General features: G+C 46.4%; 1 protein-coding gene across 1 annotated transcript in view; it reads left to right on the top strand.

Moving 5' to 3' along the window:
* Nucleotides 1–14,867: 14,867 nt before the first annotated feature.
* PRKAG2 (protein kinase AMP-activated non-catalytic subunit gamma 2) overlaps nucleotides 14,868–25,337 on the top strand; it is a 240,642-nt gene continuing 230,172 nt past the window's right edge. Inside the window, exon 1 of the mRNA XM_044424712.1 lies at nucleotides 14,868–15,405. Within this exon, the coding sequence (XP_044280647.1) occupies nucleotides 15,307–15,405 (99 nt within the window). The 5' untranslated portion in view covers nucleotides 14,868–15,306. The remainder of the gene's footprint in view (nucleotides 15,406–25,337) is intronic.

Genomic DNA, 25,337 nt, shown 5'->3' with positions numbered 1-25,337 from the left:
AGCACTTCCGGGCCAACTCATGGTACTGGTTCTAACCTATCAAGCTTTACACAGCTTGGGAACACAATGCCTCTTCTAACCACTATGTACTCTGTACCACGTTCTACCCCTGAAACCTTCCTGTGAGTGCCAAGTCCAAGGAAAGCTCAGAAGGTTAGCAAAGGGAAGGGCTTTCTCCACGGTGGCCCCTCATTTATGAAACAATCTCCCCAGTGAGACCTGCCTGTGCCAAATTTGTCATCTTTCTGGCACCTGTTAAGTGAGCGAGCGCCTTTCCTTGTGCATGTTGTGTCAGCCCAGATCAAGTGAGTGGTTCTCCTGCCAGATTGCTTAGCCTGGAAAAGGAACATAAGAAGAGGGAGTAGATGTCTGTACAACCAAGTAGGGGCAACTCTGCTTGGCATCCAACATCCAGGATGTCAGACAGAGCATGTTCCCACAGTTTGTTTCTGTATGCCATATCCTTTCTCCTGGGGATGCCGGTGTCACCAGAAAGGGTGTTCCATGTGGGCTAAGTGTGGGGATTTCAGGACCTGCAAGATTCAGTGGTTGTTACTATAAGAAGTAGGGGAGTTATTCACCCCCTGTCAAAAAGGGGGAAATTCATCACCAAGAAAGAGGACAAAAGAGGACACCACTTGTAATAGTAATTTAAACAGAAGTGCAGTGCATCTCACTTAAGTAGGCAAGACTGCCCAGGTGGCCTGGATAGATATTGTTGAGCAGCAAGATTGAGGGTCCTTTTCTCTCTTCCTTTCATCTTCAGCTTTTTATCTTTAAACTGAGCTGAAGGTGCACTGCTCTTCAAATAGGAACACCTTCAAACAGAGGACTGTTCTGCATAAAGTAGGCCCCAAGGGCACCCAAATAAGAAAATTCTGCCTTAGTGAGCTTATTCGATGCAGAGATTTGCACTACAGATTAATGAGATTAGAAGTGTGTGTGTGTGAGTGGGAGGGAGAGGTGAATTTAACACAGAGGTTGAAACCATCTTTGCTGAAATTCACTTCTTTCTGCAAGCAGGCAGAATACCTCCACAATCCAAAGGTGTTGGAAGGGGAGATTAAATATGGAAATTGGAACTGCTCCCCTGAATCCTTCAATCTTGCTGAGCTTTCTGATTACCTATTAGTGCTTGCTGTGGTGGGTGACCAGGAGGTCCCTTATTACCTCTCCTTGGAGCACCTGCGTACTAATTAGGCCCTATTAGAACATTGCTGGCATCTGCTCTTCTTGGTTGTTGTGTATCTCTAATTGAAACCTTCACCCACCAACCCTAGGACCAACCCACTTGTGCCACTCCTGCCCTTCCATTGTTATTCAGTTATTCATGTAAGTGTTGGGGGGGGGGGGAGCAGTTCAGAATGTGTTCTCACCAGACTGCATTCTTGCTTCTGAATAGGAAAACTGCAGCTTAGGGAAAGTCCCCGTGGATGTACACGTAGGAAGTCCCATGTGGGTGCGCACAAAAGGTTCTATAAGACTTGAAAACCATGCAACGTATGTTGACCCAGTAAAACACTGGCAGATAATCTCACGCTGAAGGTTCATACTGGTCTTTTCCATTGTTCACGGGCTCCACGGAAAGTAAGACGTGGACAATATCAATAGATTCCTCATGCCCTTTTGACAGCTAAAAGACTGATTTTAAAACACTGGAAGAATAAACATTCACTTCCTGTAATGCAATGAACCTTACAATGCTTTCAGTATTTGGATGGATGGGATATAGATGCTACCTGCAGAAGGATACCTATTTGGATATTTGGTCTGCTTTTGTTGAAGCCTATGAACAATTGCTAGAAAGCTGTATGTATCTGCTATGTATTCATAACTATGGATATATACAAGCCTCTGTGTCTGTGTGCGTGTGTGTGTTTAAATGATTTTAAAAAGTGGGTGCTTGTAAAGTCTGTCCAAACAGATGCTTTCCATTTGAAAGGATAAAATCTAGTTATTTGGAACTAAATAGCTGATGGCTTTTCTTTTCAGATGCAGAACTCCCCTCACTTCTTCATACCTCACAATGGCCTGGGAAGGTTTTGTACTGTCTGACCCACCTACATTCTATCATAACTTACTTGGAGCCATTGTTATGTCTTCTCGGTTGGGCAAAAACATTTTTATTTGTTCAGGCACCTGAGCATCTTGTATATCTTGCCTGAATTGCTCTTTTATGGCTAAGGTGGTTTTTATAGAGGAGTGCTTCTGTTTCACTGTCCTTTGATCCATGCCTTCCTGTTATAGTTTTATTATTTTAACTGTACACTGCCTGGAAAGTTTATGCTAATGCATTCAGTAAACAAGCCTCTGCACCCAGCTTGGGTCATTTGTTCTGCTTACGACAGGGAATATAAGGATATGGAGAGTCCACAGATCAGAGGCAGAGCTCTTCTGCATGCATGCAGCAGGGCCCAGCTTCATTCCCCGGCATTTGCCGTTGAAGGATTCAGCCATGCTGACGTCAGGTTTTTGAGGGCCTTGTCTTGGGCTGACACCCTTCCTATACCCTTTGCATCAGTGAGGCCACTGCCCACCAACACCGTCACTGGCTGTGGTAGTGCCTCATTGCCTCTCTCCTCCTTTTGACCACCTGCTTGAGGCAGGTGAATGAGAAAGCTGCAATGGTGAAATAGAAGAGAATTCCAGGAGCTAGCTCTTGTCAACGGGCCCCTGATGAGGCCTGGGCCCTCAGTGCTTGCCCCACCATACCTACCCGTGACCCATGGGTCCAGGTTGCACGTTATGGGATAGTTATCTCTCTGCCCGAGAATCTGCAGAATGGCTTCCAATCATGGGTGATGAAGCTATACTAAAATGGACAAAAACTCTGACTTCATATGGAATATATGGCTATTGTTGTTTCATCTAAAGCATCCGGACCAAGATTTAGCAACTGTGATCAATCCTGTAGGAACAGAAAACTATCACAACCAAAGCAGCTTCTTCTTGATCAAGGGCTGGAACACACCCCTGGAAACTTGGGAAATGGTTTTTAGAACTGTTAATAGCCAAACATACAAAGAAGGGGCCTGGCGTGATCCAACAGGCATTTCTGTCAGCCAATGGAAAAGATCAGTGATGCATGCAGGTTTGATAGTGCTAAAATTCTACACATGTTTATTCAGCAGTTAAGTCCTACATTATTCAATGAGACTCGTTTACTATCAAGCGTGCACAGAATCTGCAGCCATTGTGCAAACCTAGAAGTCTGGAAATGGAGTCCTTGCCCATTCTGTGTGAAGAATCAGGCTAAACAAAGTTTTCCAGTGTTGTGAAAAGAACTAAGTGAAAGCTGGGCAGAAAGTGAATCTGTAGTCGCTAACCTTGGGTGGCTGATAAAATCAGGAAAGCAGCACAGGTGCTGCACTGTGCCAAGAGTTATCTTGCCAAAGGGGGTTTTACAAGCAGGCAGGGGAAAAAAGATAAACTGTTTGAGTAATACAGCCACAAATACAACTGGAGGTGCTTAAATGTTAGAGGGAGGCTGTACCTGGAAAGTGGACCTGGCTGGGGATGAAGGTTGGGATGAAGGTTTAGGGAATTTGTCCTGAGTTCTTAGAGGCTTGTAACAGCAGCCATGTCTCTTGGGTGCTAAAGACGTACCTCAAAGCAGTGTTCTGAATATCTCAAAGAAAATATTAGAACAAAATATCCCTTTAATAAATTACTTGTATAGTTGTAGAATTTGTCTCTGGAATTGGTGCCCATCTCATGCCTAAGTCCTTTACACCAGCTGCTAAGAGGTTTTAAAATACTTAACAGAAGTGGTGGCAGTAGAAATGAGTTATAGTGCCAGAGTTCCTTATCTTAGTAAGTATCTGAAATCCCTATAAAAGCCCCTGCAGGTAGTCAATCTTTTTAATGTATAGTTTCAAACATGAGCACTATGAAAGCTATACATTTCTCAGGATCCTTTACACAGGCAGTTCTCAGAGATAAGTCTGAACCCTGAAAGTAAGGCTATTTTGAAGGGTCACATTCAGACAGCTTTCACAAATGCTGGCAAGAAAAATCAATATGCAAATGCCTATCATGAGTCAAATGTGTGGAGGTGTTTTTCATTTCTTGACAAAAATACACCCAGTGATTTGCTGCAAATTATGTTTGGTATTGGAAGTTCCCTTTCTAAGAGAAGGAACTGAAAAACTATAGAGGGTTTTGCTTACCGAGGGAGGTATTTCTGCAGAAAACATCCTTCTTTGTGCAACAAACTAGCATTTACATGTAGATTGAGCTAGTTTTTATTTTTGCTTAGGGCACAAACAGTGTAAAACTCTTCTCATCAGCATTGTTGGCTGGCGTTATGGGAGTTGTAGTCCAACACATCTGTGGGGGCGGAGGTTGAAGAAGACTATAAAACTGCAAGGGTAACCAAAACGCAGATCAAGCATTTTATGGCAATTCTAAAAAACCTGGGAATGTTCTCTAGGTCTTTATGAGGGGGCATTTGAATTATACAACCCAAATTTAGAGAATAGCTGGGGACTAATTATATGATGGAATGTAAACACAAAACTATCATGTGCCTTTTTTTTCCTCCGTCCTCCTCCTCTTCTTCTTTTTGGCAAATCAAGACAGCATTTCTGCATCTTAAACCAGCTAGCAATTGCATAACTCTTTCCAAATGACTTTTTGGTTGTACATTTAATCTACACTAGTGCTAAAAGAGTATGTTATTTCCATAGCCAACACTGGCCTTCTGGCTGGCCTGAACATGAAATTATCCCCATACCAAAATTGCAGTGTGTTTCTTCATGAAACATGCACAGTGCTCAGAAAATAAATAACCACATTGCTAATTGGCATACTTAAAATGGAAGTGACTGGCAGTCGTCATGCAATTTATTTTAGAATGGTACTGCATTAACACAGCCTTTATGTCTTCGTATTCGTTCTTTTGCATTAAGTTGTTCAGCACTATTGGTGGCAAGCATTTGTTTACACAATACTAAGTCACTGGAGATGTTATTTTCTTAGCACTCTGGTAACTGGTGGCAACACTATGTTGTAATTTGTTTATTTTAAGCTAATTTGTTCTTTTATTAAGTTGAATGTATATATAAAGCACCATTCTGCCTCCTGTGACTCCCAAATGAATAAAAAATTGAAATCAACAATGCAATAAAATTACAACAGAAACAGCGCTTTTTTTTTTTAACTGCCTGATGATGTGTGCTGTGTTTTGCCTTGTATTGCATGGGGGATACATTTTGGTGTCGCACCGCTTAGTTTATAGGGGGCCACATGATACTTTAATGTACTGGATTGGTGCTCAGTTAATAAAAGCCCCATTGCATGTTGTATAAAAAGTGTTCCGTGTAAGGTTAAGAGCACCAAATGTTACACGCCAGTCTAATATTCAGTAAGGATGGGACCAACCTGACCTCGTTCAGGAGGGTGCTCCCCAGCTGCCTCAGTACACTACTCAGCAACCCAGCCTGTCGTCATGGTGGGACACACATCAGAGCTTACAACAGTCTAAAAATAATTTAAAATGACAAATTATGCTAAATATCCAGGTCTCTGTTAAAGCTTGCAAATTATGGAACAGCTCCTGTGGGAGGAGCTTTTTCAGACATGCTGACCAGCAACTGTTTTGGACTTTATAGGCCAAAACCAGTACCTGGAATGGGGATCAGAAACACATTGGAAACTGGTATAATTGGTGGCACTTCTAGAAACTGCCCCTCCTCTCCCTCCATCAATGGCTTGGAGCTTCATCCCTGGAGGCCAAATCCAGCTCTTCAGCTATGCCTCCTTTCCCTGGTCCCACCCTTTCTCCCAGTAGCCACTCTCTCGTGCAGCCTGGCTTTTGTGGAGTTCTTTCCCCATCCTAAAAAAGTGGAATCCTCCCTCCTCAGGCTTACTTCTTTGCAGTAAGAGCTTTAAGCTAAACTATGCTTCACCACTCTGGCTTTGCCTACTCCCCTTTCATGCCTGCGCACCCCTGGAATGCAACTCCCAGGATCATCTACAAGCTGGAATCCCACTCTTGGGCTGAAAGAAGGTCCGGGGCTCTGCTCTACACAATCCAAGCTTCCTCCCAGAAGTAAGGAAGAACCAATATGGTACAGGATGAGGGCTTCAGGGTAGTTGCCTTGAGGCTAAAATGCAGAAGTAACTCAGCTACTCATTCTGGAAGCAACATAAGGATTAGCATACTTCTGGTTTTTCTTTTACAAGCTGTTTAAATAGCGTGACTTGATCATGGCTCTTTGTTCAGAGAGCTGTTGTGAACGTGTTTTGTAGTTGTAGGTTGTATTTTATGCATTTTTTTCTGCAATTAAGGTTGCAATCCTAAACACGCTTACTAGGCCCTAATAGGGCCAATGAATTCCAGGGGGACTGTCCAAGCAAACATGACTAGGGTTGTTCTGTTAATGTCAGTATTATTCTTATTTTGGGTTTATGGTGACATTCCTAAAGCCTTTGTGGATCAGGAAGATAAACATGTTAAATAAGGAGGGATCCCCCCTCCCCCGAGCAGTGCTGTAATAGTTTTTTTCACCCTGGTTTGAAGTGTGAATGAGCAGAGCGACTGTGCCTGCTCTTTTCCACTGAGCAAATTTTGAAAATGTACCAACATGGCCAATGGGTGGTTTCCTCCGGGGTTCTATTTACATTCCCTCCCATCCTCTCAGAACACGATGTAATATATCCTTGTCATAACTTGCCAGTAACACCCTGATGGTGTAGACCAGGGTGCAGAATGTCCTTCTGTCCAAGGGCCAAATGCCATTCTGGAAAAGCTCGGGGGGGGGTGCATTCCTGTGGTGGATAAAGGGTGCATGACTTTCTGGGGAATGCTGGAGGGCCACAGTGGGACCCTGAGCGGGCCAGGTTTGGCCCATGGGCCTGAGAGTCAACACCCTTACTCAGGACAGCACTGGTTCTAGTTTTTCAGGGGTCTCGTATGGCGGTGTGCGACTAGAACAAGACCTCCACGGCTCCTTGCTGCTGCCTCTTCCACAGAAATTAATGGAGGTACAAGGTCCTTCTCCTCTTTCCTGATCCTTCCAATCCTATCTGCCCACATTGGCTGTAGTCTAATTTGGATTTCCCATGTTCTGTGCACACTTTGGTTTGCTTTATGGTGGATTTCTGGCACTGTTATAAGACAGATTAAAGGTCCTACATTTTGGGAGAGGGAGAGGGAGAGAGGTGTAAACATGTCCTGCATATGTTTTTTCTGGTAGTCTTGATCTAGCTTTATAAAAATGCAGCTCTTTATCAGAATGGAGGTATTCTTTCCAGCATGGAGGTGGGTGGGCTGTTGAATAGGGCTGGAATAATGAAGCACTGCTGGAGAAGGCTGTAATATAGCCTTGATAGAGTTTGCAGGTATCTTCCTCATTTGGGAGATTAGCTGATTGCTCACCATAACTGACCTTGAGAAACTGTTTCAGGAATTTATTATATTCAAGGGGTATATAATGTAAATATAACAAACAAGCAGTGCTTCTAGGCAAGGCTTTTCCAGGACTGTAACTTGCCTCATTCAGAGCATGCTAAGCAGAGGTGACCAGGTGCCCCCTTTTACGGGGAACAATCCTCTCTTTGCTATCCTCTATTAGAACCACTGAGCTGGCCTGTTCTAGTTAACAGATGAAGAACCCTAAGAACCGTGGCCTATCAAGAGGTTGGTCTGAAGGCACATAAGGCATCCACCATGTTGAAGCTAAGCAAGCTAGGGCTGGTCTGGACTTGGAGGGGAGACTACCTGGGAACCACATGTAGCTACCTTGAGTTCCACATTGGGAGAAAGGTGGGATATAATATAATACAACAACATAAAAGTTTGCACCTTCACAGCAAGACTGAGAGGGCAGGCACACAAGCCACTCCATCATGGTCTTCCCCACCTGATTTCCATTTAAATTATTTCTAAATGTGCACCTGTGCTGATAAATTAGCAACTATTTGGCCTCTTCTTTGGCAATTTCTTTGTGACTGCCCTATTCAGGATCCAGGTGTTATTGACAAATATGCAGATAGAGCATAGCTGGCAAGGAAGCTTAAATGCTCCATTTCTCTCATAGCAGATCTACCTGGGGGAGCAAACCCAAAACACTGTTAACTCACAGCCCCTCTGCAGACTTCTGTGGATGAGGCCAGCTGATGGCTCCATAAGAGTCTTGCCTGGAAGTCCCCTTTTGTGTATTTATTTGAACTGAATTTAAACCATAGCAGGGCTTTGTCTGGTCTTTCCTGTTTGGCTTGAACCTTTTTTGATGAGTTAGGCACACTTCTGGACACCTTTCTCAGCTGACTGATGCTACAAAGCAAACATGCTGGATGCCTGAACAGTCAATTCAGTTAAACTCAGTTGGCAAGGCAAGCATAGAAATTGCTGCCACGCTGCACAGTACCTCTACAGCCTCACTGAGGTTGATGTCCTTGGCCAAGGTCCAGGCCTCACTGCTTCAGAGGGGGCTGTTTATGTTAGCAGAGGGGGGATATTCATCATCTTCACTCCTTACTATGACCTTTCCCCTTCCCTTTCCAAAATGGGCTTGCTTTGCCTGTGCAGTCTGGCATTTCAAGTCGGAAAAATAGACTTCAGAAAATTCATCCTCGGCCATGGGTCCCTCTGGACATGTGGTCACTACTGGGCTGTGATTTACTGCACTTTTTATATTGAAATAACAATGAACCGGCTGGCAATGGTGCCAGGCAGATTGTGAATGGGACATGAGACATCAAGAAGGCTGAATATTCACACGGGCATCCCCAGCAGTTATGTTGCTCTTTGGGCTGCAGATCAAGCAGAAACTCTCTCGTTTCTGCTTGATCTGCAGCCCAAAGAGCAACATAGCTCCTCGGGCCCCAGTAGGACCAAGGGGCTATGTTGCCTTCCGTTAGCCTCCTTATCAGGGTATTGCCTGGAACAGGTGGCGTCACCTTGCTGCGTATCAGGGGTGGCCCAGGGAAGCACTGTATTTATGACCCACACTGGGACAAGGGTCAGTGTTCCATCTCTTTGACAGTACACTAAATCTTACGGCCAGGTATAAAACCCACAGCTGTGCAGTTACACACTTATAATTCCCCCTGGTTTACAAGAGAGATGCATGGTGAAATAGCAAATGGTTTGTTGGTAAATTGCACGTTGTTAGCAGACAATCCTCCCATCTACCAATGTCTAGAAGCATTGTTCAAAAAAGAAGGTGTGCAGGAGCTTATCTAATGAAGTAAATGTAAATGTTGCCAGTGTAGGGATTGCGCTGGATGCTCTACAACTTGGGTTACAACAGCCATAATTGCTGGGGATTTGTGCCAATGCAGCACTACTCCAGTGGGCCAATTTAGGAGAAACAGCTACACACAATAAGATCCAGGAGGGGTTAAGAAGCCATTACCTGCCGTACTTGAATAGGCGAGGGAAAGCTCCAGGAACCAGGCTTCAAGGTTGGATGTCAGGAAGTACTTCCTGATGGTTAGGACCACAAGGATATGGAATGGGCTTCCAAGGGAGGTGGTTGAGGCCCCATCAAGGAAAGATTGGACAACCACATGTTGGGGATTGCATAAGCAAAGCTGGCTGGAGCCAGGGGTCAGACTAGATGGCCCGGGAGGCCATCTGACTCGCTTTCTTTCTATGTTTCTAAGCTCCAACCCACAGGGGTCATCACCCAGGCTTCTTCCCCAGGTCCTGCCCCTCTCCTGGAAAGGCTAAGGATTTATCTCCATTCAGCAGCTGGTCCATGAGTTTTTGCCTGCTGAACACTGAAAAAGTCTCCCTTTCTCAATACTTCAGCAGGAAAAAGCTCTTGTCTCCATCACCCTGTGGAGAAAACCGCTGCGTCAGTCCTGCCTACTGGCTTGCTCTGCTTACTTCTGAATAGACATGCAGGGGCCCGTCCTGCTAATTTCTGAGGTTTAAGAAGGATGAGAATTATCATCTGTTTGGGTCTGCTCAATCTGCCTCTTGCCGTACCCACGGATAGAATGTGCTTCCCAAGACCTTGACCAGATTAGAACTTGGATCTTGGCCTGAAAATGGGTCCCAGCCCTGTGCGCGAGGACCCCTGGCATTTCAGCCCTCCTTGGCACATCAGGTTGGGCACCAGGCAAGAAGAGCTGGAGCTGTGATGCTTTCCTTGTGCCATCACCCGTAGAACAGCGTTTCCCAGAGTTCTGATTAGCTGCAGCACTCTATGTTGCATCGCAGGCAGGCCAAAACAAACTTACTGTGCTATCAACAGAAAGAAGGCAAACAGATTTTGACAGCTTCATCTGTTAATATTTGCACCCCACCCTTCCTTGATATTTTCCCATGCCAGGTTAATACCTAGAAAACTTCAGAGACTGATTTTCTTCTTTTTAAACTTTTGAAAACTTGGTGATCTGCCACCAATTTGCTCTCAGTGACCCCTCCCTCCTCTGGCACCAGAAGGGTTTCTGAGGAAACATCTTACCCCTAGTGCAGGCTTTCCCAATCTGACATCTGCCAGATAGGTTAGACTGCAACATGGCTGGCTGGGAGTTGTAGTTGAACAGGTCCAATGGCTACCAAGCTGTTTATAGCAGGATTGGTTTTAGTTGTGCAATTGTTAAAATGGGAGTTTGAACAGTCAATGTAATTTCATGATGTTTTATTCTGCTTTTTAGATGGTCTCTTCTCATATTTATTAACTGTTATTCGCTGCCCAGAGAACTTCAGCTATTGGGCAGTACAAAATAATAAAATAAAATAATAAAATAAAAAGTGTGCCTAGAAACAAAGTTGGAATTAGCAATTTAAGCACCGGGGCAATAGGTTCCCAATATCCAGTCCCAGTTTTCAGCCTCATGGCTGTATTTTGAACTAAATTGCCAAGCTAAAGTGTAAAGCTTTGGAGAGGCAGCTCCATGTAATACACACTACAGTAATTTAATCTGGAGGTTTCCGTGGCATAGATACCATTTCCCTGGCTGTGAGTCAGGTCATCCTGTGAGGCTATTCTACCAGTAGAATATATTTAATCCTGAACACTAAATTACATATTGACCAAGTCTGGATGGCTTAAGGTCCATGACAAAATAATTTCCTAATGATTGTGGATGTTTCCGTCTGGACAGCCCTTCCCTTGAAGGGTGGGGCAGAATGTGGGTCCTGCACATGGGCACATGAGAAGGGGAAAGTGTGCAGCTGAAATGGGCATGGAGAACAGGATGCGATTTCACATGGAGGGCTGGAAAGTGGAAAGTGTCACGCAGCAATCGAACCTTTATTTCCTAAGTAGATTTTCTTTGGCAAGGGGAAAGAGGGGGAAAAACACTGGGGAAAAAAGTAGGAGGGTCACAATCATGCTGCTTCATTCACAGAAATTTACAGCGGGACAGGTTTCCAAATGTGTGGGTGGAATGCTGGACTAGGGCTTGGGATGCACAGTTTGAGCACAAAACACCTTTGGTGCCTTTGGACAAGTCGCCAACTTGCCTCATAGGCAGGAGAGTGTCATGACACCAGTGTCAGTGGGGTTCTTCCCCCATTGCAGCTTTTATTTTGAACTTTCTAGGAGCTATCCATGGTGGGGAGCTCCATCCCCAAAACAGGTTTACCCCCATGGAATACTATGGATAACTTCTACAAAACTCAAATAGAAGCTGCAATGGATGAGACATCCCGTAACATTTCTCACCCCTTCATGGCTCACAGGGTTCTTTGGACATGACAGCAAACGGGAAGACCTTGAAAGCCTTCTTAAGTCCCATGTGAGAAGAAATAAGGGGGATGTAAATATAATAATATTTTGCTTTCAGCAAAAGCAACCCAGTTTGATGGCACTGGAAGACTCGCAGGTTCATGACTGCATGTGCTTTTGCACACCACGGCCCCTTCCTTCAGATGCGCTGAGCATTATGCTGAGCCGCAAGAATGTGTGCTGGAGTGGCAGTGATTGTGAACAGTGAAGTCAAGGGAAATTAAGCACAGAAAGTACAACCAGTGCTAATTACCTTATTAACATTGGTCATTCACAGAGCTTTTTTTTTGTGGGGGGGGGGGACTAACAGACATCCCTGCATTGCTGTGTGATTCACCCACATACTGTGATAAACCGCCACCCCTTTGTCCCTGTTTGAACTGCAGGAGATAAGTGGGACCTCTTGATGAATGCTAATTAGGATATTTTGCATTGGAATCTGTCTTTGCAGTCCCTCTGTTCAAAAATAGCTGCCTTAAGGTCAATGATAGTTGTGTATAAAAGGTCAGAATCCTGGTGTTCTGTTCTATTTTGCCAGTTATGGTGTCAGATTTGTGTATGCACCCAAACCAGGTACAGGTGTACCAGCCCAGGCCTGTGAGAAGGAAAAGTAATTCTTCTGCGAGAACCTGCATGGTTTTGTGGTTAAAGTATTGGACTCAGGAGATCCAGGTTCTAATTCCCACTCATGGCTGGAGGGATTAGAAGCTTATTGGGTCTCTTTGGGCCAGTTGCTGATTCTTGGCCTAATGTACCTCACAAGGTTATTTTATTTATTTGAAACATGTTTGCCCCATCTTGCATCTGTGGATGCCTTTCTAGTCCAAAAGACCAAGACTATAAACAGCACTAAATCTATGGCATGTATTAAAAACCAATCAACCATAAAATATTGGGTAGATAAGATGGTTTTGGCCTGGCACCAAAATGAATAAAGTGTCAATACCAAGCACAGCTCTCCGGAGAGCGGATTCTAAGGTGCCACCACAGAAAAGGCTCTTCCTTGGGTAGCTACTCTTCTAGCTCTTTTGGTAGGACCTCAGTGGAAGATTTCAAAGTTTGGGCAGGTGCATCTGGAAGGAGACCTTCCTTCAGTTTTCCAGGTTGTGAAGCATTTAACACCTCAATCAGTAACCAGTGAAGATGATACAGGACTAGTGTTACATGATCTCACCTGCCAGTCCTAGTAAGCAATCTTGTTGCTCTATTCTGTACCAGCTGAAGTGTCCAAACGGTTTTCAAGGCAGCCCCACACAGAGTGCATTACAATGGTCTGATTGTGAGGATACCAGAGCATGGATCACTGTTGCGAGGCTTTGCCTGTCCAGGTAAGGATGCAGTTGATGGACCAGCCACCAGGTTGTTGTGAAGATAAAATGGCAACAAGATGAGATATAACATAAATAAATAAAATTGTCCAGGGCACATTGTAACTTATTGATGATACAAATGACTAATTTTAGCAGGAAACTGTTCTGTAGTAGATTGTTCCTGGGCACCAGCCTGACTCTGTTTATTGCTATTTTCTTTTTGTTAGTTGGGCACTGACAAATGCCTGATTTATGCTGACTAAGACGGCATTTTTCACCCCATTGCACTGTTTTCTGGATGGAATTTTACAGAGGGGGTGTTAACTTCTTGTTGCCTTTTCATGTTTTCTCACAGTGTTTCCTTTTGATCCCTGTAGGAAAACAGAAGAGCTGTGCAATGGGTTTAGATTGTTAACACGAGTTGTTAACGATGGCATTTGTCTCCTTTTGTTGGATATATTTTCTAGCCAGTACGTTATGCAGTAGATGCCTTTGCCAATTTTTAAATGGCTCTTCTCTCCTTTTGACCCCATTTTCAATGAAATAACTCCCCACGCGCACACGGCGTGCAAGAGGCATCGCTTGTGCGATGCTCGGGCTATTCTTACACAAGGGAAAAATTTTAGTGGTAGATCACTTTCTTCAGTGCATCGGAAAATGGACCGAAAGAGAAAGGCCCTTCTTTCCAGGGTGGGTGGACTGGAACACGGAGGTTATGGCATAACTTCGGCAAAAGAGAACCGCAGCACTACCCCACTGCGTGTCACCTCGGAAGTAAGCCCCGTTGCGTTCGGCCGGGCTTACTCCCAGGCGCTCGGAGGCAGGATGGGGTTGCAGCCTATCCACTGCATGCTGACGGTTAGCGGAAATCGCTGGTACCGTGCTTGGCAGCGCGGGGCGAGGCTCCCGTTCCCGCTGCGGCGCCGGGCCCTTCGGCCCTCGTCCGCCCGCCGCCCGCGCCACCGCTGATTTCGTGCGCGGCTCGCGGCGCGGCTCGCCAGCGCCTGCCCGGCGGAGGAATGGGGGCCCCGCGCGGCCTAACCCCCCCATGCCGGGGGGGGGGAGGCGCGTGTTCGCGCGTACGCACGACGCTTCTCCCCCCGCCCCACCCGGTGAGGCCGGCGCGACCCGCGGGCACGCAGGGGGGACCACGCCGGCCCCCTGGCGAGCGCGCTCGGAGCCGCGGAGGGAGGGGCGCGCTTCCCGTTCCTCTCGCCTCCCCCTCCTGCTCTGAGCCGGACGGGGAAGCGCCGCTTCCCGCGTTGCAAAACGCGCGCGGGGGGCTCTTTCCAAATCTGGGCCCCCACCTGCCCGTTCCGGGGATGACTCAGGCGGGCGGCGGCGGGGGCGGCGCGTCCTTGAAGGGGCTGCGCTCGGGAGCCCGCGCGGAGCCCTTCGTCGGCGCGACCTTGGCTTCGCTGCAGACGCGCCGGAGGCACCGAGGGGCGTGTGCCGCTTCGCGTTAGCGGAGAGAAAGTTGTCTTTCGCGATTTTGCACTTCCTGTTCAGCGGCGGCCTCCGCCTCCTCCTCGATTACGAGGAATATATACACACATTACGGTTTGCGCCTCCCTCCTGGGCTGGGTTTTGCGGCTCGCTCGCGTCGGTTCCCTTCCCCTGTTTTTATATCAGCTGCTGTCCTTGCAAAGCCCGAAAGTGCTGCTGCGCGCTCTCTCTCTTGCAAACTGCAGGCGCCTGTTTTGCTGCAAGAGAGGAAACCAGATTTTCAAGAAGAAGCGCATCTCCTTTTCTCTTCCTGCTCCGGCACAGCTTTGGGGTGCGCGCGCTTGCGCGCGTGTCTGCAGAAACGGACCGGGGCACAGGAAACGGACTGGTGTTGTGTGGGGATTATATTTATTTTGCGAGCAGCATTTGCATTTTTAAATCCTTCCCTTCTTCGACGCACCTTCTTGCTTTTTCCCTCGAGGACATGGCCACCTGGAAACTTTTGCAGCCTCCAGCAACCTCTAGCTGTTTCTGACTTGGCAAAACTGTCCTGAGGTACCACCAGTTCCGCCCCTGACGACTTCTAAGGATGCCTGCAGGCGCCTTTCGCTTCTTTCCTGACCCATCCCTTGTCCTTGGGAATCTCAAGTTGTGCTCATAAAATTCCCCGCTTCTTTTGACATCCCTCGCTTGCCAACTCGTTGTTGCCAAAAGCTCTGAAAAGCCAGGAGCCCCAAGGATCATCCTGTGGAAGCTGGGAAGTTGGCAGAAAACAGCCTCAATACAGAGGCCTTGCTGGGCAGGTTCCAGTGAGCCTTACTTCGGAAATAGGGTTGGGGGCTCTGGTGGGTATCAAAGAAATGGGAAGCACAGCCATGGACACGAAGAAGAAAGATGCCCCTTCCAGCAGCAAGAAAAGCTCCAGCCAGAAGAAGCGTGTGTTGCGAGTTCACATCCCAGTAAGTGCGCCTGTCTCTCGCCTCCCTGCTTGCTAGTATGATGAAGAGTCAGAGATCGTGCCCTTCCTGCGCATATCTGGCAGAAAGTCCAATGCTCTTACTGGGAAAGATTGATTTATCCTCCTCCTTCCCTGTCCCCTTTGCACTGTGCCTTTTTTTCAGCAGCAGATAGAGGGGTGGGGCGGGAAAGGAATGTGCGCACACCGGTCACTTAGCAGCCCTGGTTGGAGAAGCATTTATAATGTCTTTTTTTCTTCTTCGGGTGTTGGCGGGAGGCATGCGAGAGCAGAGGGACCTGTTGTGGGTAACCGTTTGGAAGGGTTGCCTTGAGCAATAATTTGTAGCATGATCCTGAAGTTATGCTGCATTTACTCAGGTGTCAGCTCCACTGAGTTCAGTGGGACTTCTTCCCAAAGACCTGGTTCCTCAGGTGTCTGGAAAGCAGGTTGCCTAGAGATGGGCTCCATCTCCATATGTGCTAGGAGAGGGGAGTGTAATTTGTGAATAGGGTTGCTGAACACATACCCAAGGATGAATGCTCACTCGGCAGCAGCACATGCTTTAAAAACAGCTTCTAATCTGAATGTAAGACTCACATTGCTAATAGCATACAGTATGATTAAAGAGTCAAATGCCTGTCTTCTGGCAGTCTTGATACGCTCATGTAAACTACAAGTCCCAGCATCTCCCATCAGCCTTCCCAGCCTGGCAACCTCCAGATGGATTGTAGTCCCAACACATCTGAAGGGTGCCATGTTGGGATAGACAAAACTATAAACCATGCCAGGGACACTGACTGGTGATTTAAAGCAGGGGTGTGGCAGAAAAGAGATCCCTAAATATTTTGGACTTCAACTCCCAGCATTCCTAATAATTGACCATGCTGTCAGGGGCTCCTAGGAGCTGAAATCCAAAACATCTGGAGATCTACCTTCTCCTCCTCCTTAATTTAAAGTCCTTGAAAGAACCCTTTGGTCCCATAAAGATAAAATCTTCCAAGCAGTTCTTTCAAGTTGGTTTGGAAGCCATGCAACCATCTATTACCTTTCCACCTTGAACAGTGAGCTGGGAGAAAGAGTAGGTGGAAAACGTTAAAGTGTTCTTCAGGGACTTCGGGAAGTTATGTCCTCTTGGTGAACAGGTGTGAGGATGACTGTTTTTCCTAACTACTGATTAGGCCAAGAAAGTAAAGCATTTCTTTGCACATTACAGCATCTGGTAGTGCAGAGTTTCTTGCACATTCGTACATAGGATCACACATTAGCACTTGGTGCCCTGCTCTGAATAAACTAAAATGGATTGGGATCCATGGATCATCCACAAGTGGGCACTGAGAGGTCGGGGGAAAACCTGCCTTGTGAATCCATCAGGGTAGTTACAGGGCATCTGAATTCTGTTAAGTCAAGAATGGTCTGAAGGGTTGCCTGACCCTTGGCTGTATTGGCAAGGGCATGTAGGAACTGAAGTCCAAAACATCTGGAGATCTACCTGCATGGTACCTTTCCTAAGTAGTCCCTGAGTATGGGAATCCTGGTACGTAGATATCCAGCCAGCACTTGTCATCTTGCAGGCCCCTGTGTGTGGCAGGAAAGGTAATCATGAGGGATGCTGGCTTGTCCATGCAACAGAACGATGTGGTGGAATCCTGCGGCGGTTGAAAGGCAACCTGCGCCACTTACGGAAGGCAGCAGAGTCACATTTTTGAGTGTTACCCCTTGCAAAAAATCCAAATTTGCTGCATGTCGGAATGAGCAGAAGCAAATAGATAGGGGCTTCCCCTTAAGTCCTCTCTAAGTCTCTTTCACATGCTTGTATTCTGCTCTGTGATGTTATGGCATCATTCTGAAACCTGTGTAGATCAAAGCTGGGAAAGTCGGAACTCGAAGCCGTGAAGGCCGCATTGCTGAGTGCAACCATTTCAACTCCTGTGTGGACAGAATCATGGAGCTGGAAGGCTCCTTAGAGGTCACCTAGTCCTACTCGCTGCCTGTTGCAAGGATCTGCAAAGGAAGATACAATTGCAGCAACCCCAAGAGTCACTATTGAAGTACCTCCAAGGAAGGTGCTTCATTGCATCTCTTAAGATTGTCTGTCCTGCTGTTCATCAGCTCTTCTCATTAGGAAGTGTCTGGAGCTGAATCTCTGTAGCTCAGGGGTTGACCGACCAGGGTCCTCCAGACATTTTGGACTGCGGCTCTGATATTTTTGGCCATATTGGCTGGAACTGATGGAAGACGTAGCCCAAAACACCTGAAGAGCATCCGATTGCCTCTGTGGTGGGACTTGTTTTACAATAAGCAAGGATTTGGGATGATTGCTGTAATGTTCCTTGACATCTGCGAGCGCAGCTTGGAATGCCCCACACTTGTCTTCACACCTTGTCAAAATACTAGTTAGGAGTAGTGTGCGTTTGTGTGTGTACGTGTACGCAGGCACGTGCGTGCTTATGTCCGTGTGCTACCTTCTCTTGCTGCATATGCGTTGCATTGCCAAGCAGGGAGTAGAGTATTATGTATGTGGCTGAATATCATGTAATAGTGAGAGGATCAGATTCGGTTCTAAGAATGCCTGCCTTGCTGGTTACCATGTGAACACTGGGAAATGGAAGCCGTTTCGTATGCAGAAGTCAGTGGTAGTGAGTTATGTACTTTAACCAGCCGTGCATAAACCTGCCATACTTCAACAAGATTGCCACCTGATTCTGTATCAATAAATTAATTGTTACTATCCTGTGAACACCTGCTCTAGGTGGATTTGAAGGAAAGAGGGTGGAAATAGGGGACTTCCCTAACTATCCTTCTAATTAGAGAAGTTGCTTAGAACACCAGATTCTTTTGTGCCCTCACCCGCTAGCTCGGCCTTCCCCAGGTTGAGTTTCTCCAGGTGTGTTGCATGGCAGCTCTCAAGGGCACCAGGTTGGGGAAGGCTGATCTAGCGTACTGACAGGCTGTAGCTCTCCCATGCTTTAGACAGGACTGTTTCCCAGAGACAACAGGGACTGAGGGGAGCTTTCTGCCCAAGCTATCGTGGCCTGTCATCTGTTACATTCATACTCATTTTCATTTTACACATGAACCCTTAGTGCAGCCAAGCTGACTCCATCCTGATGTTCTGGGCTACAGTTCACAGCATTCCTCACCATTAACGATGCTGGCCTGGTGGAAGCGGAAGATGAACAGCTAAGGCAGCTTTAGTGAGTAACAAGGTCTCTGGTAGCCCACCATAGTCTGTAATCCGGCACCCGGGGCTTTAGTCTGAATTTTAAACAAGTTTTCAATGGCGCTGCACCTGGGGCCAGAAAGGATCAGCACCACAGATAGCTCTGTAGAGGTCCAGAGTAGAATCCGGAGTCAATATATTGCCTTCCTGGCCTTCAAGTATCAACTCCCACTAAACCTGTATGGCGTCTGCATAAATTTTCCTAGAGTTCCCTTCCTGGGAATGCAAGTAGCACTTGCCTCTTCAGTAAAAATGGCTCTTGCCGAGCTCACTAGCACTTCCTTCTGAGTTAAGCAAATGTCAAAACTCCTGGGAGTTAAATCCGGGAAACATCTGAAGGCCATCAGGTTGGAGAAAGCCGATTAGAACAGAATCATAGAGTTGGAACAGGCCTAGAAGGCCCTCAAGTCAGACCCCTGCTCAGTGCAGGCCTCCAAGTCTTCCATCCAGACACTAACCAGGTCTGCCCCTGCTAGCTTCCAAAATTAGGCAGGATCAGGCGTTTCTGTGTCTGTGGAATCTGGGTGTGTTGCACTCGCAACAGAGGCTGATGGCAGGTTGAATACTAAATGTGGTGGAGTGATGAGTCACCATTGGTCATCCATGTGCATCCTGTCACTGAAGAACAACAAAGATTTCGTAGAAGGGGGAAGTTCCCTCCGCGCTGGGCACTTCTGCATGCTGCTTTTGAGTCAGTGTACCAACTCTGTACTGCAAAGGCTGACATATCTGCGTCAGAGGTAGGGATCCAGGGATGTGTGCTGGAAGGGGAGGTGAGGTTACATTCTGTGTATGCTTCACAAGTTGAAGAAGGGACTGCATTAGTGCTCCCATAAATTTGTATTTTTCCTGACTCTGCTCTTAAGCCTTTAACAACACCTTGGCTTGCCGCTGTCTGTTTTTCGCTTTTTCCCTCTCCGTGCTCAGAAAAGTCTCACCTGATTGATTTCTGTGTCAAGCTGCTTTTCAAAATCTGGGAACAGTGACAAAAAGATCAGAATAAAAAGCTGGCTATGTGCAGAGGCCAGTTATTGAGAAGAGCTGAGATTGTCTTACAGAGTCGTGCTTAGATCATCTACATGGCAAGTCACTCAAAGTTTTGGGCTTCAGCAATTTCTATCAAACTTGGGACTCTTTATTATTGGCTAGAGAAACGGGACTTCGTATAAATATGTTTTTAAGTTATCATAAACAGAAAAAAATGTGGGGGCTGACCAGCAGGTGTTTCTGATGATTGATGTTGTTTTTAGTTTTCCTTTGTTTTAGGGTTATTTTGAATAAAAGTTATTATAAAAAAAAAGTGTTGGGCTTCAGCAAAAATCTAAGGGCTACATGGCCCAAACTTCAGTATATGGAATGTTATGGCGACTGTGACAATCTCACCTGTTATTTAGTAGGGCTTGTTTTGTTTTGTTAGGTGAATTCAGCAATTAAGCTTTGCTTTTACTTTATTCATTAACCACTGGTGCACAGCCTGATGCCTTGGGACTGAATCTGATCCTCTGGCTGTCCCAGTGGTACCCCAGAGATTTCCCAGAAGGCCACCTGCCCCTCCCCAGTCTCCACCTTCTTTCCCTTAAGCACTGATTGTTTTTTTATGATTTTCTGACTTTTGTGCAGTTTTCTACAAGATGGAAACTTTTCCTAAGGCTTAGTTACTGACAATAAGTTTACGTGACAATTTGACCATTGTTCTGAAAGAGGTTTTGTACCCTTGGCTTATGCAATTAATTAATGTATTCCGTCAATTTTTGTATGGCATGCCAGATTTAAACATATCTCTAAGCAATGTTACAGAATCAAACATTGAAATGCATCATAATATATGCAGAAGCTCATCAGTTAAAATGATATAAAAATATTGCAACAAAAACGGCAAACACCAGAGACATGCAACGTAATTGGACGGGATAAAAATTTACAAATAATCAAATAAATAAACACAGTAAGAACTAAAAAAACTAAATGGGCAACACAACACAAGGTGTGGGTAAAGGGATGGGTCGGGTATGTAAAACAGATCACAGTTGGCACCCCAAAGAAACCGGCTGGGGGGTGGCATAGAAAAAGCCTGCTTCTGGCTCACCATCAGATGGCAATCTGCTCGTTAAGGCATAATTAGCAAGGCCTCCTCTGATGCTTTCAGTGACTGCACAAGTTTGTATCTCACAGGTTTGCTGGGCAGACCAGCTTGTCTTTTCCTGAATCCTGGACTTGTGCTCGTTCCTCCTGCCTGCCTGTTGCTTACGGCCTGGGCGGCATTGAAACTTGCCGCCCAGTAAGCCGTCCTGAGGCTTTCGCGACAGGATGGCATATAAATATTATAAACTAACTAACTTTCCAGGGAACTGAGATCCCATTTGGTGATGAAATTCTACAAAACGTGGACCACCAGCCCTGTCACGACCTATCAAGACTTACTTTCAGGGGTCTTCACAAGTGGTGCCTGCACCCGCAAATTGCGGGCAGAAACATTAGTTTGCTTCACATGTTGTCAAAGACAAAAACTCCTTAACACACTTATCCACCCCATATGTCACCACTGCAACCCCTACAACCTATTGCGTGTATAACAGACACGGTCTTTTAACAAGGTATGGCAGACACACACAAAACCCCACAACTGTGCACATACATGCTTTCTCACACACAGGTGCAGGCATAAAGAGGTGCTTTAGGTGACTGCCCTGCAGTGGTAGGAATGCTTTTCCCATGGAAACATGGCAAACCTGAGGCATTAATGACACCTGTGTCAGAGTGGGTTGTAAGACCTTTGTGTTCTGCGCAGATTTAGTATCCAGGATTAAACTTGTAAGGGTTGAACTGAGATTTTAATTTAGTTAGCGTGAGGGTGTGCTTGTTTGTTTGTTTGTTTTTGTAGTTTGGCTCTTTTGGATGGGATTAGCAAAATGCTCATCACGATGCAGAGAAAGGGGAAGGCTTAGAGAGATCTGTAGCTTTTTTCCAAACCTGCCTCCCATGTCCCACCCCTTTATTTCCTCTAGTCCACTCAGTGTGTGAATGTCTCTTCCCAGCTTGGGATAAGTGTTCTGGCTGGACCCATGGGGGTGCATGCACTCTCAAACTGCCTTGCAGATGTGTTGGACTACAACTCCCATGAAACCCATGTAGCCATTGACTATACTGACTAGAGATGATAGTTGTAGTCTTGCACACCAAGACATGACAGCACCCCTCTCCCCTTTCTGGGTGTGTGTGAGTGTCTGCCTGTTTGGCTCTCTGGCTGTCTAGGGGAACTATAGGTATATTGTGGAAAATGCGTCTATTTTTGTGCAAAAGACAATGTCTGCAAAGATCCTAAAAATCCCCACTTCAGCCTTTGATCTCAGTCTTTTGGTTTCTTTCTTGGAATCTATCTCAAGAAAAACTTTCATCCTAAAACAAAGACACTTCTAGGTATAAAAAGAAAGTTTTCCTTCTTTCTTTCTTGAGAACGAGATCTCAAGATAGACATACATAAATTGAGATAAAGGGCTCTTACCAGACTGCAGGTTCTTTCCCGACACTGCATTATTGCCCAATAATGGCTGTTAAACTCATTCCTTGCAGCCGTTTCCAATGTCTTTTGTCCTTGTTAGCATTGCTCGTGAGGGCTGAGATAGAATTGCAACATCCTGGCATAGAGGCTCAATATTTTGTCACTGGTCAAACTCTTTCCCTCCTTAATGAGTGTTTGTACTGTGGTAGTGAGGGGGGGACTGTGCAAAACATGGTTGAGCAAGGCTTAGGAATGCCCAGTTTTCTAGAACACATTTCACCGAGGTGGTTGTTGTGGTTTCGTTTTTTCATGGAGTGAGGCGTTCTTGTGAGTGAGGCGTTCTTACCCCCAATGGTAAAATTAAGTTTCCACATCCTAATGAAAAGTGTCGGAACTTGTGGCTGATTTTGCTGGTGGCTGGAATTTCTCATAACGATTGCAAGCACAATTCTTATTTTGCAGGGGTAAACTAAGGCAGCAAGTTAGAGGAATTAGTTATACTGGTGCCCCGTTTATTTATTTAATTATATTTCTATCCCACCTTTTCTCCTTTCAAGGAATTGCAGGCAGCTGCCTGGCCCAAAGTCACCCAGCTGGCTCCATGGCTGAGTGGGGACTAGAACTCAGAACTCCTGGGTCCCAGTCCTGCACTTTTAACCCCTGCATCACATTGGCTCTCCAGGGAAGGCACTCAAAGTGTCTGTGTTTCCTACCCCCGCAACAACCTCCTACGGCTTTGCCCCATTCCCTCTGTTTCCCCCGAGACCATTTCAGGTCTTCAAATGTAGGCTCTCCTAGGTGATCGATTACTTTCTTCTTTCCAGTGGTTTCAGGGCAAGGTTGCTGAAATTCTTTCAAAAGAATTTCAGCTTGGCAGCTCCTGGTGTGTGGACAGAACCTGGACTGCACCCCCTCCCTCTTGCGGCCGTGGCTGGGGTGGAGGTGGTGGGACCAGCGGAGGGGTTGTGGCTGGGCAACCGCAGGAGGACTAGATTCGACCCTGGGCCTGAGGTTTGCCCCCTGCATCCTAGGGGCACTGAAACATGAAACCAACCCATAGCTTGGCATTTGGATGCCCGAAAGCTCTCCTGCTCCATATTATCTTGAGACACTGACTAGATAGCCATACTCTTTAAAACTTCTTGTCAACCTTTCCTCCCATACTTACCCCCCACCCCCCCTCCGCCATGTCCTTTTTGTAAAATCTTGCCTAATGAAGAGGCCTGGGGATCTGTGGACTGAAGCTGGAGACATGATAAGGGGAAAATGCAAAAATTCCTGTATTTAAAAATGGGGCCAGGGAGCCTAGATGGGAATTGGGAAAAGGAGAGTTGTTAAGGACAGGTGGGAAATGAAATCAAAAGGTGACAGAAATAGGGTAAGAATCCTGATGCAGCTTTTCAGTCACTATCTCACTGAGATAATATTACAGTGGCCAGTGCAAAGAGAGAGAGAACAACAAAAGAGGAAAATGAGAACTTTTCCAGAAGAGCCAAGGAATCAAAGGGAAATTCGAACTGATTAGGAATGCTGAAATACCAATAGGCAACATACTGTCTGACCAGGGTAAAATAAAGGGAAGGTGGAAACAATAGATGGAAGACGATACAGAAGGAATTAAAGGATATGCCTACAAATACGAGAAACAAAACAATGGCCCACAGACTGGAGCCATTCAGTATGCATTTCAGTCCCCATTCGAAGAAGACTGAGGCCTTCAGCAGTGATCCAGGAAGGTCTTTCCAGTCACCTGCTACTTGTCCCTGATCCTTTTAAGAGGAGATGCCACAGTCTGAGCCTGAGACCTTCTGCATGCAGAGCAGATGTTCCGCCTCCAGATACGCCACTCCCTTTGGTCCTGTTTGGCATGCTCTGACCTATGGGGTTATCCGGTGTTCAGCACCGCCCTGCAGGTAGTTAATGCTCCCAGCATCCTGCAGAACTTCTCACATGAGAGCGTTGTTGTTGGGGCTGGATGAAGAACTTCTTGGGAAGTTGTGGGGTTCAGCTTTTAAAGCAGCTGAGCTCTGCAGCACTTATTTCTGAGTTAAGCGAATTTAGGATTGGCCTTTATGACTTCGAGGAACTCATCTTCCATTTTGAGGCAAGAAGCCAGATAAAACATCAGTCAAGGAAAAGGAGATGGGGAGGGAAGAGGTTAAAAGAAACCAGGTTTAGACTAGACACCAGGAGGAACTTCCTGATGGAGCACTGTGACGATGGAACCTATTCCCTGGGGAAGTTATGGGCTCTCTCTCACTGGAGGCATTCAGAAAGTGTCTGGACAGCCATCTGAGTGGGATGGTGTAACTTGGTGTCCTGCAACAGCAGGGGGTTGGACTGGATGGCCTTCCAGCCCCCTCCAGTTCTACTCTTCTGTGATTCTGAGATCACAGCCCTGATCTGGACCGTCTTCACCAATAGCTGCTACTCAGTTAAAAACGGTGTGGGAGCTCCAGTGGCAGGTTTCCTGCCGTCACATCTGGCTTAGCTCTTAGCAGCTGTGCTCTGCTAGGTGTCCATACAAATGCCAATGTAATTAATATTAAGGAGTTCAAAAATAGTGTGAGGATGGGGCATTATCTAGAGACAAACTACATGTGCTGGCACTGCCATCCACATCACCTCCTAGCAGCCTCCTTGCTGTGCGTGCGTGCGTGCGTGCGTAAGAGAGAGAGGGGTGTGTGTGTGTGTGTGTGTGACAAAAGGCCTGTCAGAGAGCAAAGGGAAGCTTGTGGCTTCCTGATTCTCTCTCATGCCCGGGCTATGAGTTGAGCCATGTGCTTTCCATTCTTCAGCCCCTGCAACATACTCTTGGCATAATTATTCAGGCAACTAATTTATGCGGATGGATCAGTGGCTTTGGGAAGGGCACGCCTAAGCCCCGCATTTGCGCTGGCATTTGGCACAGGACGGTAAAAACAACCCAGTCTTCAGCCTAGTATGCCGGGACTTGTCCAGACAACCGCTTCCTGCATTTTTGGTTTTGGCCTCGAATCAAGAAACACTGCAAGTGTCGAGCGGCCCCAGACTGACACAGGGCATTGGCTTGTATAGCTCTGTACTGCCTATTCTTGACGGGTGAGGGGCTGTCTCCAAGGTCCCCTTGCAGGGAGACCTGGCCCTCTTTTAGAAATTCTTCCATGGGGAGGTGTCTTCATGCAAAGCAAGGGCTCTGCCCACTGAGCAACACACCCTCCCTTGTAGGAAATGA

The sequence above is a fragment of the Varanus komodoensis genome, unplaced genomic scaffold (assembly GCF_004798865.1).
Source record: "Varanus komodoensis strain SLA01 unplaced genomic scaffold, ASM479886v1 scaffold15, whole genome shotgun sequence".
NCBI classification, from domain to species: domain Eukaryota; kingdom Metazoa; phylum Chordata; class Lepidosauria; order Squamata; family Varanidae; genus Varanus; species Varanus komodoensis.
This window is presented reverse-complemented; position numbering and strand designations above follow the sequence as displayed.